Source organism: Arachis hypogaea, chromosome 1, assembly GCF_003086295.3.
Source record: "Arachis hypogaea cultivar Tifrunner chromosome 1, arahy.Tifrunner.gnm2.J5K5, whole genome shotgun sequence".
NCBI lineage: Eukaryota > Viridiplantae > Streptophyta > Magnoliopsida > Fabales > Fabaceae > Arachis > Arachis hypogaea.
In genome coordinates, this window is record NC_092036.1 from 25,790,499 (window position 1) to 25,808,459 (window position 17,961).

Sequence of the window (17,961 nt, forward strand, 5' to 3'; positions counted from 1 at the left end):
TTCTTGCTCCTTTGATCCATGCCTAGCCTATTTTAACCTGAGATTACTAGCAAACACATCAAGGCATCTTATGGAATCAAGGATGAATTGAAATTACCAAATTGAAGGCTTAAAAAGCATGTTTTTACATTCAAGCACAAATACGGGAGAGATTACAAAATCATGCTAATTCATTGGCTAAATGTGAGAAAAGGTTACCAAAATGTTCTAAATTCAACACAAGATAAACCCTAAAAACGGGGTTTATCAGTCATATGAAAAACTGTCATTAGAATCGTCTTTCAATGAATCAATATTGTATTTCAAGGCCACTCTTTTTTTTCTTGTCACAGTTCATGTGGGTGGTTTCATAAGCAACTAGTTTTCCTCTCAACTCATCATCAGTTATTTGATCCAAATTATTACTCTAAAAAAAAAAACAGTTGCGTTTGTTTCTTACTCTTTAGTGAGACTTTTCAGTATTTTTTTCACTAGCACTTGTTCGGTGTGAGTCATCCTTATAGCATCCAAGCTATTTATGATGATTGAAAATCTTTCAAACAGCTCATCGATGGTTTCTCCTTCCTTCATAGTGAACATTTTATATTCCTTTCTTAGCATATCAATCCTTATTTCCTTGACATGTTGAGTTCTTTCATGAGTAACTTGGAGTTTATCCCAAATTCCTTTTGATGTTTTACATTTTGAGACCTTCCAAAATTCCTCAAAGCTAGCTATGCAATCCATCATGTTGATTTCCTTGGCGTTTAGCTCCATATTTTTTGTATCTTCATCGTTCCATTTGGATTCTTTTTTAGAAGTGACAACTCCTTCAGCACTTGTGATTGTTGGGACTTGTGGACCATCCATAACAATTTTTTATATGTTGTAATAAACGGATTGCATAAATATCCATATTCTCTCATTCTAGTAAGTGTAGTTTTGACATTAAAGAAAGGAGGTCTATTGTTGGACTGACCCTCATTTTGCCTCATATCGAATAAAAATAGAAATAGAGATGAGAAGAGTAAATGACATAATCATGTATCCTGATTCAAGTATCATGTACAATGTGGCTTACATCTAGTCTCCACCACAACTGTGGTGAAATTTTCATTATCTTTTTCAAAGATTTATAAACATCAATTTCCAATGAATCAACTAAACCCTATAAGCGAGAAACCAAACTTCTAACCAAGCTTGATTTGGCTAGGTTTACTCCCTAAATTTTTAACCATTAAGTACTCACCCAACTTAACAAGAGAAACCTCTCAGGTTCATGAATACAAAATACAAACGATAACATAAGAGTTTGACATAATTTTATGCTTTTCTCCAAGATTACTCTCTTTACTTTTACGCTCAATGAATTTTTTCTAACATCTCACATATTTATTTTTTCATTGATTTAAACAAAGAAAGATAAAACTAAAGAATAAAAAATTTAATGTTGAACCATGTAGGAGAAGAAGGTGTAGCTCGAAAGCTATGAAGATCCGAACAGTATGCTCACTCTCCTTTCTTCATATTTGATTTTTCCTTTAGCTCCAACTTTTGAATTTTCTTCTCTTTCCTTTTCAATATCAAGAATTGGTGATATACTTTTTTCATATTGCTTGAACCCAATCTAAAAATACTTTTTTATTTGTGAAACTTCTTTTCATCCTTGATTTAAGGTTAGTCACATGGGTTATGATTAGAAGAGAGAAGTGAATGCTTGGTTACGGGCTGGAGAAGAGAATAAGTGCTAGCTCTTACAATTGGATTTGTATATTTTTCGCACAATAACCACACACATTACAAAAACTTTTGGACTTTTAACCCAACTAATTAATAACGTTTTGTCATCATCAAATTATTATTATTTTTCTTTAAACTCAACAATAATCAAACTTTGATTATAGTAAAAAATTTATTGTAATTTTTGTTAAACTCAATGTAAAGTCTCAGTACTGGAGACCACACTAAGATATATTGTTGTATCATTCCTTCTCTTTTTTCTTTCTCTACACTGTTGAGACAAGACAAAACTTAAAATAATTTCTTGAGTTGTAAGTACTACATAATAATCTATTTTATAAACTATCAAAAATGATTCCTTGATTCAACCCTCTCAAATTACTTAAAAATTTTCAATTGGCATCCAAGTTTTAGGTTCAAGGGGTAAACTTAATAACTTGGAATAAACAATCCATAACAATTAACGTTACAATATACACTTTCATAAAAGGATAATTCAATAATAGACCATCATATTTCAATAATACTTAGCCAGTATAAGCTACTCTTTTTTTGGCAGCACTTAGTTATCAACGTATTTATAAATTGACTTTGAGAAAAAATTAAAATTTTTCTTGATAAAAAAATCATACGTACTTTTGAAATTTAAAATTAGGTTACAAAAATATGATGAATTTAAATTTAGATTAAACGATAGAACGTGACAGAAATCTTGTTGCATTTTTCACACAATTTATATAATGAAATTAAATTCGACTGATACCTTTTGAGTTCTTGACAAGCATTTGCAAAGAACACTACACCGTGTTCTACTTAAAAGAATTATTAAATTAAAGGAAAAGTATAGGAATCAACAATATTTTTAAATAATGTTTAAATAATGTGAATTAATAGGGTTAAAAGAGTAAATTGATCTTAAATTTAATTAGTAGCATTAAATTAGGGTGTAGTGTGATTGGTGATTGTTCATATTGTTCAAGATATTCATTGTTCCCCTAGCATTCTCCTAAATTAAATACTAGTGTTAAAGTAAATAGTTAGGTATATAAATAGGTGTAAAATTTAAATATTATTGTTTTTTTTTCATTGTATTTTCTATCAATTATGCATCATTTTTTGAATAGTTTTCTAGAGATGAAAGGCGAGGATATTTATAGCAAGAAAATAACATAATGCATTATTATAACATTATTATATCATTAAAATTAAAAGAAAATTTGATGTATCACTAATAGACAATAAAATAAAAAATAATAATAACAATATTCCTAACTCTACATACACCTAATTTTATGAGGAGTGCTACACATACAAGTCATTTGGTTTACAAGTCATACAAGTTGGAAGAAACTTAACAAAAAGTATGCTGGCCCATATATGATTTCCATGGCGTGCTTCGCGTTCCTCCTTCTCCTCCTCATCTTCCTTCTTCTTCTCCTTCTTGTTCTCCTACTCTTCTTTTTCTTCCTCCATAAAAACGAATTTCTTGTTAAATTTGTTCGATCTTTTTCGTGCGTTCTCTCTTTGCCTTTTCATTCGTTGTTTTATCTGTGTTTATCATTGGTATTCTTACTTCATTTTTTTCAATTTTCATGATTTCTGAAATCAAGTTTTGAAATCGTTTTGAAGATAGTGAAACTTTAGAAATACACCCAAACGATTACAGAAATACACCTAAAAGGTTACAAAAATACACCAAAACGGTTACAGTAATTCACCCAAACGATTACAGAAATACACCCAAAGAATTACAGAAATACACCCAAAGGATTTAAAAAATACACCCAAAGTTCGTTGAAGTACACCTTATGCATAATTCAGAACTCTTCTTCTTTCTCTTCCTCATCATTTGCTGCTTCTTCTTCTTCATTTTCTTATTTCATATTCTCATAATTCTTTTTGGGAGAAAAAAATCAAACAAAGAAGAAAAAAAATATATAATATTACAAAATCAAAAGAAGAACGAGGACAAACACGACGATGAAGATGAAACACTTCAAAAACGAAGAAGAAGAAGAAGAAGAAGAAGAGGAGGCATGAAAAAAGAAAAAGAAGAAAAAATAAACAACTTATATGACTTATATGAAAAAACGTTTGTACGTGAGAAATTTCTTTAATTTTATTTACTTTTAACATGGACTTGTTTTAAATGGAGGTGTAGTATTCTTTGTATTTCTGGTCACATTTACATGATACATGTCGCATTTTTTTCACAGTTTTCAAACATCACATTTTTATAATAATTTTTAAAATTAAATTTTTTTATTGTTGTCATTAATTTTTTATTTTCCTTTTATTCAGGTAAAAATACACTAATAAAACGTGTGTACTAGCTAAATTTGTTAGCTAATATAAATAGAATTTGTTGGCCTACTGAACATTGCTTATTCCTCAAATAATAATATCATAATGGAAGAATCTCTAGTAACATATTTATTTTGTCGAATTTGCTTTTATGTTATAAGTTTTCAAATAATTAAATCGTATATTATCCCAAAAACACTCAAGGAAAACCATATTTACAAAATCATATGTTGGTTTCAAAACCAATGTCTAGTCTAATTACACACTTAGATGAATTATTTAACTAAAGAACCCATTTCATCAGTGAGTTTTTCTTGCAAGGTAGGGCACATGTCACTCGCATTGTGACTATGACATGAGTTTCAAAGTAGCGGTGCGTAGGTTCTTGACAAGTTCATTAAGGGTCAAGTTGTAACCTTCGCCCGCCTGCAATACAGCATTAATCAAATACGATTAAACATCATCCTGAATTGACAATTTCCATACTTAAAAACTAAACCACCACATTAATAGGTTAGGCCAAACTAGCATACTTTATTTATTCAACCTAGCTAGGTATAAACCAAATCATTGAAATTAATAATTATTAATTTAAAATACATATATATTAAAATATAAAAAATATATTAAAAAAATTAAACAATACATATATTTATATATAAATATTTAGTATTAATTTTAGTGTATACATAATATTTTATTATTTTTACTTTTTATATGCCTCATATATCCTTTAAAAGCACTCTTCATTATAGATTAAGGTGAAGATCCTGTTCATCGAGTGGAAAGGTGAATGCTATGGTGTCTATAATGTGGTGTTTATTTACTAAAAATGATTAAAAGTTATTATTTTATTTAAAAGATATAAAAATAAATAATTTTTAAAAAATCAAAATTTACTATAAAAAATAAGTTAGACAATATTTAGGCAAAAACTGATAGGCACCATAGAATTGGTAAGTGGAAAACGAAGAAAAAGGGTAAAAGAAGATTTGACCTGAACAATGATGGTTATGTCAAGAATGGAATCTCCAAATGATAAGACACTGCTATTAAGAAGCATCAATTGAAGGCTTTGAATCTCAGACAATATTCTGACCAAAATGCCCTCTTCCTTCCAGCAGTGGATTCGAAGCAACACTTGTTGCCCCCACTCTCTTGCTTCAACCTGTGGAAGACTACCATCAATGGTCTCTTCGCATAACGAGGAGAACACAGCAGCACCATGACCATGGAGTTGTTCTGCTTTTTTCGCCTTTGTTTTCTTGGATTCTTCTTCGAGCACTGCCAAACGCTCTTTCAGCTCTTTCACATACCTGATAGAGTCCCCCAACACAGAAGCCTTGTCCATCTGTGTCAATGAGTGAACATATTCATTAGGATGAGTTTGGTTTTGATGGGATACAATAAGACACGGTACTGAAAATAAAATAAATAATAAAAATATTTAGTATTATTTCAAGTGGTGAATAATTGTGTTAGAAATATAATTATTAATGTTTTTTTTTCTAATAGTTGAAATTTTTCGAATGATAGTTTCATAACATGGTAATAAAATTTTATATTGAAAAAGTCTAAAGATCGATCTTTGATGAGTATTAAAATTTAGATAAAAGAGAAAAAAATGTTTAAGAATGCCTAGCCTATACAAAAAAAATTAAGAACACTAAAAAAAAAATTCTTGTTCAAAGAAGAATGTTAAAAATATAACAATTAATATTACTCATTTCTATCACTTTAAGTTTCTGCGACGAGTAATTTTATAATAAATTATTTTAATAATTATAAATAAATATTTCAAATATTTTTATATATAATCATTTAGGTGTCAAAAGATCTTAGTTGACAATACTTTTAATGATATTTGGTTATCATTTATGATCAAAATGAAGTGTTAAAAATGTATTGTCAATAACAGGTTATTTTTATAATTAAGTGACTATTGAAGTGTACTTTTAAAAAAAATTATATTGACGACGTTATTGATTGTTAGAGATTAGATATTTTTTTATTATAATTAAGTAGCTATTAAAAATATTATTTAAAAGTTATCTTTTTCAGCATCTATCTATTTAGGTAAAAGATGAATTGTCTCTCGACAATATTAAAATGATTAATCGATCTCTAGCTATTAAAATTTTTAGTTAAATCAGACTTTATAATTGATTATCAAATAGTTATTGCTCGATGTTAGTTATGGTATTCATATAAAATTAGTTTGAGAAACAATTTTGTTAAATAACCAACAACGATCTAACTAATAAAAAGTCAATAAACATTTTTATACTATACTCTATATTAAATAATTGTCATTATTAATTAGTAATTATTTAAATTTTTTTTTAAAATATAAAATTAATGATTATTAATAACAATTATTTAAAATTTGCTGGTTAGGAGTTATTTATCTATACTTTTTTCTTGAAAAACAATCTCGCTAAAAAGTTTCTAAATTAGGAACTAATTAATCTGAACATTTTGAATGTGAAGGATTAAAGTTTGCATGGAATAAATGTTAGGGGGGTAAATTAAAATTAGTGTACCTTCTTGAGGCCAGGAACAAGGGCTGCAAGAGCAATGAAACTCTGACTGATCTTCTCTCTTCTCTTTCTCTCAGCTATGATATGATCGTGAGCATGAGATGGTGACCTCTTACCAAGTGTTGAGGTACTCTTTGCTTCCACATTTTGTGTATTCAAGGAATCACTCTTTTTATTATTATTATTTGGAGTTTCAACTGAGTCTTGTCTTTGGTTTAAGGTGTTTTTCAACTCATAAAATTCTGTCGTATTATTGGATGGAGACGATGATAACGAGTCTGAGTTATCAAAGGACAGAATCTGAGACCTTAAGGATAAAATTGAAGATGATGAAGAAAGTTTCGGTGAAAAGGTTTCATCGTTGATGCTTCCTAGCATCTCTTCAAAACTGGTAATTTCATCGGTGCAAGAATTGCTTAGCTCTTTGGATTTGCATTCCACAGATAAAGATTGGTCCTGCCGTTGAATGTGATGGTGATCATAACAGAAAATTAAAAAGGTTGTTAAAAATAATAAAAAATTAAATAATATTACAGAATCAGTATAATTTATTATTTTTGTCGGCAGTTATTAATAATATTTAAAATTATTGTCAAAAAATATATTATTAAATTATTAAACTAAAAATAATAAACAACTAAATAAAAATGCCGGCTAATAATATAAAATAAAATTGTAACCTTTGTATTTTGTTTTAAAAAAGTAATCATAATATATTACCATTAATTAGTCACTCCGTATATATATATATATATATATATATATATATATATATATATATATATATATATATTGAAAAATAATAGATGCTTTAATGAAGTTGAATAAAAATATTTTTGGATGAGCTATATTTATTATGACCAAATAATGAAAACATGACATATTTTTGTCAATTTTTTTTTGTTCAACCGAAAATAGTTGAATTTGAAATAACTCAACCATCTAGTTTCTTATAAATAAAATAAAATTGTTAATACTGATCAAGGATGTTTTTCTTCTCATCATTATTAACTGTTTTTATTTTATTTTACTTTTGAAAAACCAGATTGACAAACAATAAAATCGTTAAATAATATGATTGATCCTATAGTTAATTATTTTATTAATAATATGTAGAACAACAGGTGTATATATATATATATATGATTGATCCTATAATAATTTTCAGTTTCTATGGAATATTTTTGCAAGAAAAAATTGAGTAACTAATAAATAATTAATTAATACCTGTAGTGCAGACTTCCCTTGAAGATCCTCACTTGCTATTAACTCATGTGAAAGAAAATCTTCCTCATCGACTAGATCAAAATCAACTTCCGGAAAGAAATTGTAGTCCTCATCAATTTCCTGCTAAAGTTTAACAAATTAAATCAGATATATAGCACTATGAGTAATTGTTAAATTATATATATATATATATATATATATATATATATATATATATATATATATATATATATATATATATATATATATATGTTAAACTTTAAAGAAATTGTAAACTTTACTATCCGTCCAAATTCGCTGACTTTTGAGTAATTGTTAAAGTGTTTTAGTTTCTGGACTACTATTAATTAATATATATATAAATCGAGTATGAGTTTCTAGTGCTATATTATTATCAATAATGTAGCTAGTATCACATCAATAGTTTTGTAAACTTAAAAGAAAATAAAAAAATGTTTACTAAAACTTGAATCAACACAAACTAATCATTTAGCGAATGTACGAAACCAATTCTTTTAAGGTATTTCGCAACCACTCCAAATATTTATATTAGTCAATTTTTAGTTGATTACTTGTATATATATGTTATTTCAACTGACCACTTTTTCTTAACATTTAAAAATTAATATACAAATTATAGTTAAATACATGTTGCATGCATTAAGTCCTGAATGTATCTAAAATGTGAAATTAACTCTCATTGTTATAAAACAATGTAAATATTTTGTAATTTCAAGTATAAAAAATTTGTAACTTCTTTTATGAAAAAAAAAAAAACTAAAGTGGGATTTGAGAAAAAAAATATAAAATTCACATCTTTATTACTTTATAAATATCGCAGAACTATTTAGATCAAACAAAACTTAAACTATGAAATAGAGTTATGTACATGAATATTGTATCTATCACGCTCTCTCATATATAGAAAAGTTCTTTGTGAACTTGAAGCATGAATTTGCAATTTTTTCAATTTTTGTTTCATATTATATGAGCTAAATTTCAAACATTTTTGTAATAGAAATTTTGGTAATATTAAAAAAGTATTTATCTTAAAAATTTTGATGATGTATGTTACACTTATAAACATTTTTGTAGGCAAGTCCTACCACCACTTTGACATAAGTCTAACAAAAAAAATACGCACGCATGTATTAGCGCTTCCCCTTTTTCACACTATTTCAGTAAAGAAAATTTTTTTCGAGAGCATAGAAACCTATAACAAATAAATTTTTATACATAGCATAGAAATTTTTACATATATAAAAATTTTTATATATAGCACATAAATTTTTGTTACGAATATATTTTGTTAGTTGAGTGAGTTAATTATGGTCTTTTTAAGTTTTTTCTACTGCTATCCATTAAACTTTTTTTGCTATGCATCAAAACTTCTTGTGTTATATATGCACCAAAATTTTTGTGATATATGCATTTTGTTATTTGGGTATTAATGTTTTAGACATGTAGTTCTTAAAAAATTTTTATATTGTGCACTAAATTTTCTATACTACATATCAAAATTTTTGTACTATGTGTATATATTTTATTGATTGAATGTTAACGTTCTAGGTATATGATTTTTTAAATATTTGTGTTGTGCATTAAAATCTTTTGTATTGTAAATTAAAATTTTTGTACTCTAATTTTTTAAATATATATATATATATATAATAATAATAATAATAATAATAATAATAATAATAATAATAATAATAATAAAGGAAGATGAAAAGGCAAAAAAAAAATAAAAAAAATAAAATAAAAAAAAGAAAAAAAATTGTTATTGAAGTTGACGATATTGTTAAAAAATAAGAATAAAAAATAATAAAAGGACGACAACTATAACGATGACCATTTAAAAAAAAAACGTGCATATCTAAATTAATTGAAATTTAGTCGACAAATTACTTGTCCACGTAGTTTTATTGTAAAACTTTATATTACTAAACAAAACACATTAGTAACTTATTATAATAATTTAAATAATTAAATAAAAATACATAAACAATTACACATTTCACTCGGTATATTAGGATTTGTTTGATAATATTAAGCTATCTAAATATCACAACACGTAAAACATCAAAATTAGATGAGTTTAGTTTCGTACCAATTCAGATAACCAGCTGGCAGCTGATGTGTCCATTGGTGTGTTCGATTTCTCCATAAGATCCTAGCTACAAATGGAGAAATATTGCATACAACATATTATGTCGTTCCTATATGTTTTGTGAAGAATCGGAGTTCTTTATATATAGTGGGATTGCCATTTTTTAGATCATTTAATTAATTAATTTCCTCCTCTAACATTAGCCACAGACCCTACATGCCAAAAACATAGAAATCGATAATATTAAAAAAAGGCACGTCAGGACAAGCTAGTTTCTAGCTACCTTAGTAGCTTGTCTTTATTGCTATAAATGACGATTCATGCATAATGCATGGAGTTTACTTAATTAATTAGTATTATAAAAATAAAATTAACAAAACTGCATGGTGGCGAAAGACGTATAGTATGACGACAAACAAGAAATTTCATATTGTTATGTGCTATCTCAATGGGCCTTTTAAATGTTTAAAATAAATGAGATATTACTATCATATTATTTTAAAGTAATTTTTATTACAAATTTGTTTTCTTTTAATTTATGTAAACAATCATAGAGTGTTAGGTATCACGTTTTGTAAATAATATTTTACAACAATTTTACAGGAAATATTTAAAAAGCTATAACCTACTAAATTATTACAGTTACAAAGTTTTGTGCTTACTAATATTTTTAAAGCTGCAATAACTTAGCATGAGCATATATGGTAATACTAAAACGTAACAACCATGTGATGATTTAGTTTAAAAGTTCCTAATACCCTTATGCTAGCACAACAATTAGTGGGAAGAACACCCAATACCAACTAACTAGAGGTGTACTAATTGGCCGGATCGGATCAAGTTTGATTAGATTTGAATCTGACTCAAATATTTTATTGAATTTATTTTGAAGATTTAAAAATTGATTTTAAATTAACCTAAAATAAATTGAATCACTACAAGAAAAACGTTAGTGACAGTCAGATTAATCAAATAAATTTATCGTTAAATAAATTATCGTCAGATTTATAATCGTTCTGTAATTGATGGTATAAATGACACCAAAAATTTTTTATCGGCAAATTTTTTCGTCCATCAGTGTTTTTAATGGATTGTCAAGCCTGAGATGATAATTACCATTGGATTAACCTGACAACAATTTTGGCGTCATTTCACTTGAAATGGTGCCAAAACTTATTGTTACATCCACTGCATGTTTTTTAGTTTATATATTTTTTGGCACAGTTTAGTCATAATAAACAGTCAAATCAAATTAAAAATCTCATTAACAAAATTGTTATAAAAAATCTAAAATTACCAGAAATCAACAAATTATTTTATTAAAAATAAATGGTATGAATATAATAAGATGTCACAGAAGTAGGGTAATGTACCCTAAACAAAAAAAATGCATAAAACCCTAACCCCGACAGATCCTAATAATCCTTGTCGTCGTCGTTGGCATCGTGGTCCTCCTGCTAAGTCAGTAGAGTAGGTGCTGCCATCAGTGCCCTACCAGTAGTATTGCTGCTGCCTGCAGCGTGCATCTGCTGATTGTACTCCTCCATCCGCTATCACAACCGATCTAGCTGCTCCAGATTCTCTGTCAGATCCGAGCTGGCGGCAACGCATCCAAGAATCTCTCGATACCTCTGCTCAGACTGCTCCTACTGCTAGTGAAGCTCCTGTGTTAGTTTCTGCTCCTCCTTCCTCAGGGCGATAACTTCATGGGGATCAGTAGGGCTAGTAGCAGAAGAAGAGGCAGCGGAAGCCACCAATGCGGAGGAGCGGAGGCCACTAGCGAAGAACGAGACTAGCTCAAAGTGGGAATTCTTGTGGGGTTCAGAGGCAGTCTCGCACCGAATCCTGTCGGGACCACGACTAAAGTCTCGGAGCTGACTTCGTCGGCTCCACTAGGCAGCTGAGATTGTTAGGTCGCAGCCTGTAACCTCTATTGATACTCCTCCTCGGCACACACGTTAGTTGTGATTAGGATAATAGTTAAATAATTGACTTTAAACCAAATAAAGCTAAAATTTAGGATTAATTTAAACTCACATAGTGGGCCGCCGACCGCTTGTTAGCAAATCTCTCCTTGTTTGCTTTTAAAGTATGGGTATACTTAAAGGTCTCCGCTAGTGTCACCTCGTGATCCAAAGACTTAGACTACAAACTAATATATTAACTAAACAATAAAATAAACAAAAAATTAAAAAATGATAGACAAATATATATGAAGCAGGAAATATTAATTCTAATTTCGAAAATACAATTTTAATTTTTTCGATTTCACTAAAAATATTATAAAAATTTTGACAAAGTCTCCCCTGAAATTTGGATTTAGTCACCCTTGAAGGGTTCCATCTAAACCAAATTAACATAATTATTTTTACAGTCAAGCATTTTTCAAACAATTTCAGCAGCAGGAATCAACAAATAGTTAAATAATCCAATATTTTTCAGCAATCTCAGAATCCAATCTAACCTATCCTGATCACCTAAATCCGCTAAAACTGAAAATTAAATGCCCTAAACTCTACTAACTATTTAAGTAACTTGATAATGAAAAAAGAAAATTAAACACCCTAAACTCTACTAACTAGTTCAAGTAACTACTATAACACAAAACAATTCCAAAATTCCTACCAGTCTCGTCTTCGTCTTCATGAAGGTCACTGATTCACCGGTATATCTTGACGACTTGGGCGAAGCCCTATTGGCGATGTTCGTGAGATGGCGACGCCTGAACCCCTCGTTATCTCTTAAATGAGTCTCCAAGTTACGCTTGATGTTTGGACGGATTCACGAGGTCAGGTGGTATTGTCCCTGACCAACATCACTCGTCATCTGCTGAAAACATTTGGCTGTCCAATGGTCGTAGATCTTCCGGATCATGAGGTTATACTCCGCATCCCATATGAATTTTAACTGCACAAAGTGATTCACCAACATTAGTTAGTTGGAATAAAATACAGTTCAAATACAGTAAATTAATTCTAACCAAATTGGGTTCTTACCTTTCACTTTTGAAATTAGCGCTTTCTGGTCTCAGCCATGATCGGTGTGTAGGTCGGCCACGGGTAGTCGTACATGAACTTAATGACCTCGGATATCTCCTGTGTGCAAGCATTGGGGTTTAGTGCAAACCTGTCAGAGAACAGACTGCACAATTGCACAATAACAATCAAATAAGATAAACAAACTTAATATTAAAAAATTGAACTCACAACTGCATGCCATCGGGCCAAATCTTCATCCCGATGACGGGTAGTGGTGGAGGGGCATCCTGCTCGGGGGCATTAGAGGTATCACCCACTGCTAGCTCTGTCGACGTCGTTGCTGCATCTACATGGGGCGTAGCAGAAGGAGGCACCCAGTTCTAGTTTGGAACCTTGATAAATTGCTGGTCCGATGAAACTGCCTATGACATCACAGGGGTCGACAGAGTAGCCAGGGTAGAGAGCGATGACTGGGCAGCCCTGGGGGATTCGGTGGAAGCCCACCCTCTACCACGACCACATGTCCCACTCGACCTACTTCTGCTGCCTATCGTCATATCTGTATGGCGAATACATTAATAACAAATTAATAACATAACAAACACCCACAAATAATAACATAAGAAATTCAAGAAATAACAAATAATTCGAAAAGTGCTTTAGTTCAGTAAATAAAAAATGAGATTACATAGTGTTTTAGTTTCAAAATGATTAAATTAGACTTTCAAACAATTCTAACTTTATTCTATCTTATTTTCTTTTAAAAATATTCTAACTTTCATAGTATTCTAACAAAGCATTCTAACTCTCAATGCATTCTAACTTTGTTAACAATTTTTCGAAACATTCTAACTTTCAAAGCATTCTAACAATCCAAAAAATTATCCTATGCAAATTTAAGAAAACACAAAATAACGTGATGAAACATCACTAGCAATGCATATGGCAAAACACTATAATTAGTTAGCATAAACCAACAGTTCCAGAAGCAATATGAATAAGCAAAATAAGCATTAAAATAGTAATTTTCCAATAAAGCAACAACAACCAGCGAATCATCAAAACAAGTAAGAATTGCTCAAACAAATTCAGTAATAATTCTTTAGCCAAATTAACAATAAAACATAAAATTAATGATTCAGACTAATTCAAATAATCCCAGCAATAAGAATCGAAAATCTCAGATAATAATTCCAAACACATTGAGTCGAGATTAGAACCTATCAATCTAACCAAATTATCCTAACCTAATCACCTAAAATCAATTTACTGTAATACCCTTACTGTCAGAATGTCACGCTTCTGGCTGCGCCACTCTGATAGTGAGAATGTTATGATGAGTTTCATATATTTAATAAAAAGATATTAGCCTTTAACTCGAAACCGTATGCTGTTTTCTTTTGTAAACTGGAAATACTTTTTTATTCTAATCAAACATGCATATACAACCAACATCAATCACTAAATCCTTTTATATATATATATATATATATATATATATATATATATATATATATATATATATATATATATATAAAAGTAACTTACAAATATTATAAACATACATGTCATTACAACTCCTATATCTCTTACAAGGGTATATAATAATAAAAGTGAGGGAAAACTATAACATATACAATAATATACAATACAATCAGATGCACAGAAAGAACTCCTTAAACTCTTCGTGCATCCTGAAAAAGAAAATCTGTTGGGGGTGAGAACATCGTCCTCGCTGGTTCTCAATAGAGAGTTTTTAAGAATTGTCATAAGAAGATACGCATAAAATAAAGAATTGATTTCAACTGCGGTGATTATAATTTGTCTTATGAATCTATTCAAATCATTAACAATTAATTATCCAAAATTCAAAGTTCACTTTTTTAGTTATAAGAATTTCAAAAATCAATTAATATCCCATAAAATAACCCAGTACGGCCTCCGGCCCAACTCAAATCAAATCACCATCAAAACTCATTCTCAAAACAAAATCAATTTTCAGCATCAAACAGTATAAGGCAAATACAATTAGAGAACAATTACAACCAGTACCATATTAGGAACAACCATCAACGTCATCACCACCAGCATAAGGGATCTCTCAATTGTTCAAGCACAGACAAAATAATGCAAGAAATACACAAACAGGGAGGACAATTAAGGCAATTAGTTCAATTAGCATATAGGTATAATTATTCAAATAGACAAGCCAAATACAAGATGCACACCCAAACAATAGCAAACAAATGCAGTATGATACATGTTTGTCATACTAGCCGTGAGCTCACATGTCGGTTACTTACTAGAACCCAACACATCCAATAGCTAACCCGGACATCATCCTCTTGAAAACTGGTGGGCGATAAACCACCACGATCCCTCCCTGGTGAGCGGTACACCACGACGATCCCCACCACTGTGAGCGGTACACCACCATGATCTTCACAAGATTTTCAATTGAAAAACTAGTGGGTGATAAATAACCACGATCCCCACCTCAACTACAACCCTGGACAAGCGGTACACCACCACGATCCTTGCCAGGTGCATAAATTACATACAATCATTTATATCCATAATCCACCTTAATCAACATATTCAGCACTGGACAAGCGGTATACCACTATGATCCTTACCAGTCAGTAATCACATTCAAAACCACAATCTTTTAAAATCACGACCCGGAGCAAGTGGGACTAAGCCACAACTCTTGCATCTACCCATGAAACTTAAATACCAAAATCTCTTTTAAAAGAACAATTTAAATCCATTTCTCTTTAAAAAAACTCATTTTCACCAAATCAGAAGTATCAAACAAATCTTGATAATCCATTCTTCAATTCCATTTGAAATCCCCAAAAGCATAACTCCTAGATTTGAAATCACTTCATAATCTCACTTTCAACTTCATTTTTAAGTTCAATAATTTTCCAAGAGACACAAAAATTATCTTTGTTCACCATTCAAACATGTATCATACTGTATTTGTTTGGTATTGTTTGGGTGTGCATCTTGTATTTGACTTGTCTATTTGAATAATTGTACCTATATGCTAATTGAACTAATTGCCTTAATTGTCCTCCCTGTTTGTATATTTCTTGCATTATTTTGTCTGTACTTGAACAACTGAAAGATCCCTTATGCTGGTGGTGATGATGTTAATGGTTGTTCCTAATATGGTACTGGCTGTAATTGTTCTCTGATTGTATTTGCCTTATATCGTTTGATGCTGAAAATTGATTTTGTTTTGAGATTGAGTTTTGATGGTGATTTGATTTGAGTTGGGCCGGAGGCCATACTGGGTTAATTTATTTGAAAAGAGAATCATGTTTTGAGTTTGAATTATTTAATAAAGAAATTGTATTTTGAGTTCGATTCAATACGAAAACAATTATGTCTTGGGTTTTGAAATAAAGAATTACCTTTTGAGAGGTTTTGGTAAATTTATAACATTTGAATTTGAATGGTGAACAAAGATAATTTTTGTGTCTTTTGGAAAATTATTGAACTTAAGAATGAAGTTGAAAGTGAGACTTATGCAGTGATTTCAAATCTGAGAGTTATGCTTTTGGGGATTTCAAGAGACACAAAAATTATCTTTGTTCACCATTCAAATTCAAATGTTATAAATTTACCAAAACCTCTCAAAAGGTAATTCTTTATTTCAAAACCCAAGACATAATTGTTTTCGTATTGAATCAAACTCAAAATACAATTTCTTTATTAAATAATTCAAAATCAAAACATGATTCTCTTTTCAAATAAATTAAACTTGAAACAGTAACCTTTCATTGATAAATCAAATTCAAAATGGTATAATTCTTTTCATAAATAAATAAAACTCAAAACATATTTCATTTTTTTCTTAATAAATCAAACTCAAAAGGAAATCCTTTTCTTAATAAATAAAACTCAAACATAATACTTTTCTCAATAAATAAAACTCAAAACATAATTCATTTCTTTTCTTAATAAATCAAAATCAAATAATATAATTCTTGAATCTAAACTTTTCTAAATAATATTTCAAACCAAATTTCCAATTTTTATAAAAATTTTAGCAGCATCTCCTTTAAAATACGGACTTTGCCACCCTTCAAAGGTCCCAACCAAACCAACCCAAACATCTCTCAATCATTCGAATCACTGTCAACAAACCATTATCACAACAACAATAACTCAACTTAAGAAAATCAACAAAGTCCAGAACTCAAGCAACCAATCTCATCAATCACAATTCAAACCACTTAAACAAAATCAATCAATAAATAAGAATTCTTAGCCTTCTCAAATAGTTTCAAAACCATATCATTCCTCAATATAAATATATATAAAATCCTACGCAACTCATTTCTCGATATAAATATACTAGTCAGATTTCCAAATCAAGCTTTCATTATTTATCACAATGCCAACTCAATCAATTAAGAATTCAATCAAGTAAAAAATCACATTCTTTCAAAATAGCTCAGTCAATCCATAAGACTCACATAATCCCCAAGAATATAATTTTTGCATCAATATCTACTTATAACAACTCTTGACAATAAAAGGAGTTTAAGGAAAGCGCCCCTACCTCAGTCTCAACTCAACTATGCGACAAACTCCCTTTTTCTCTCAGCCCGCAATAGTGGCAGCCGCAACCATAACTCCATCACGTTGCGGCAACAACAACCGCAACATTCACCGCAGTGGTAGCAACCTTAATGATTACCAAGTGACCACAATAAATGCAATAGCAATAATGCATATAAAAGTAAACAAGACAGGATGATGCAATAGTAGCTCTAGCAGGCACCTCCAACAACAACGGCGGTAAAGTAGTTCAACGGTGACAATCCCACCCAACGTAAATAGCTCCAACAACAACGGAGGCAATAGTGGCTTCGGCAAGCAAAAAAAGAACCAGAAACAGGCAGAACCGAGCAATCGGATAGTGGTTCCCGCGGTGGTGGTTTTTCGGCGATGACACTAGTCATAACAGGGACGGCGGTTTCAACGATGGCGTGCAGCTCGGTGGCGACAGAGACAACACCCTTCTCTCTTGTCGCGCTTCTCTCTCTCTCTCTCTCTCTCTCTCTCT

At 30.0% G+C, this 17,961-nt stretch overlaps 1 protein-coding gene across 2 annotated transcripts; it reads right to left on the minus strand.

Annotated features, from left to right (window-relative positions):
- Positions 1-4,126: 4,126 nt before the first annotated feature.
- Positions 4,127-10,038, minus strand: LOC112801007 (transcription factor bHLH19). 2 transcript variants are annotated; one of them, XM_025843505.3, is made up of 5 exons: positions 9,901-10,038; positions 7,791-7,910; positions 6,567-7,019; positions 5,021-5,374; positions 4,127-4,449 (listed from the first exon to the last, which is right to left on the minus strand). In XM_025843505.3, exons 1-5 carry the CDS (start codon positions 9,955-9,957, stop codon positions 4,372-4,374), a joined length of 1,062 nt encoding a protein of 353 aa, XP_025699290.1. In that variant the 5' UTR covers positions 9,958-10,038; the 3' UTR covers positions 4,127-4,371. The 2 variants fall into 2 exon arrangements, with proteins under 2 accessions (XP_025699290.1, XP_072052800.1); XM_072196699.1 differs by having other exon boundaries at positions 7,791-7,913; positions 9,901-10,004.
- Between the last annotated feature and the right edge of the window lie 7,923 nt (positions 10,039-17,961).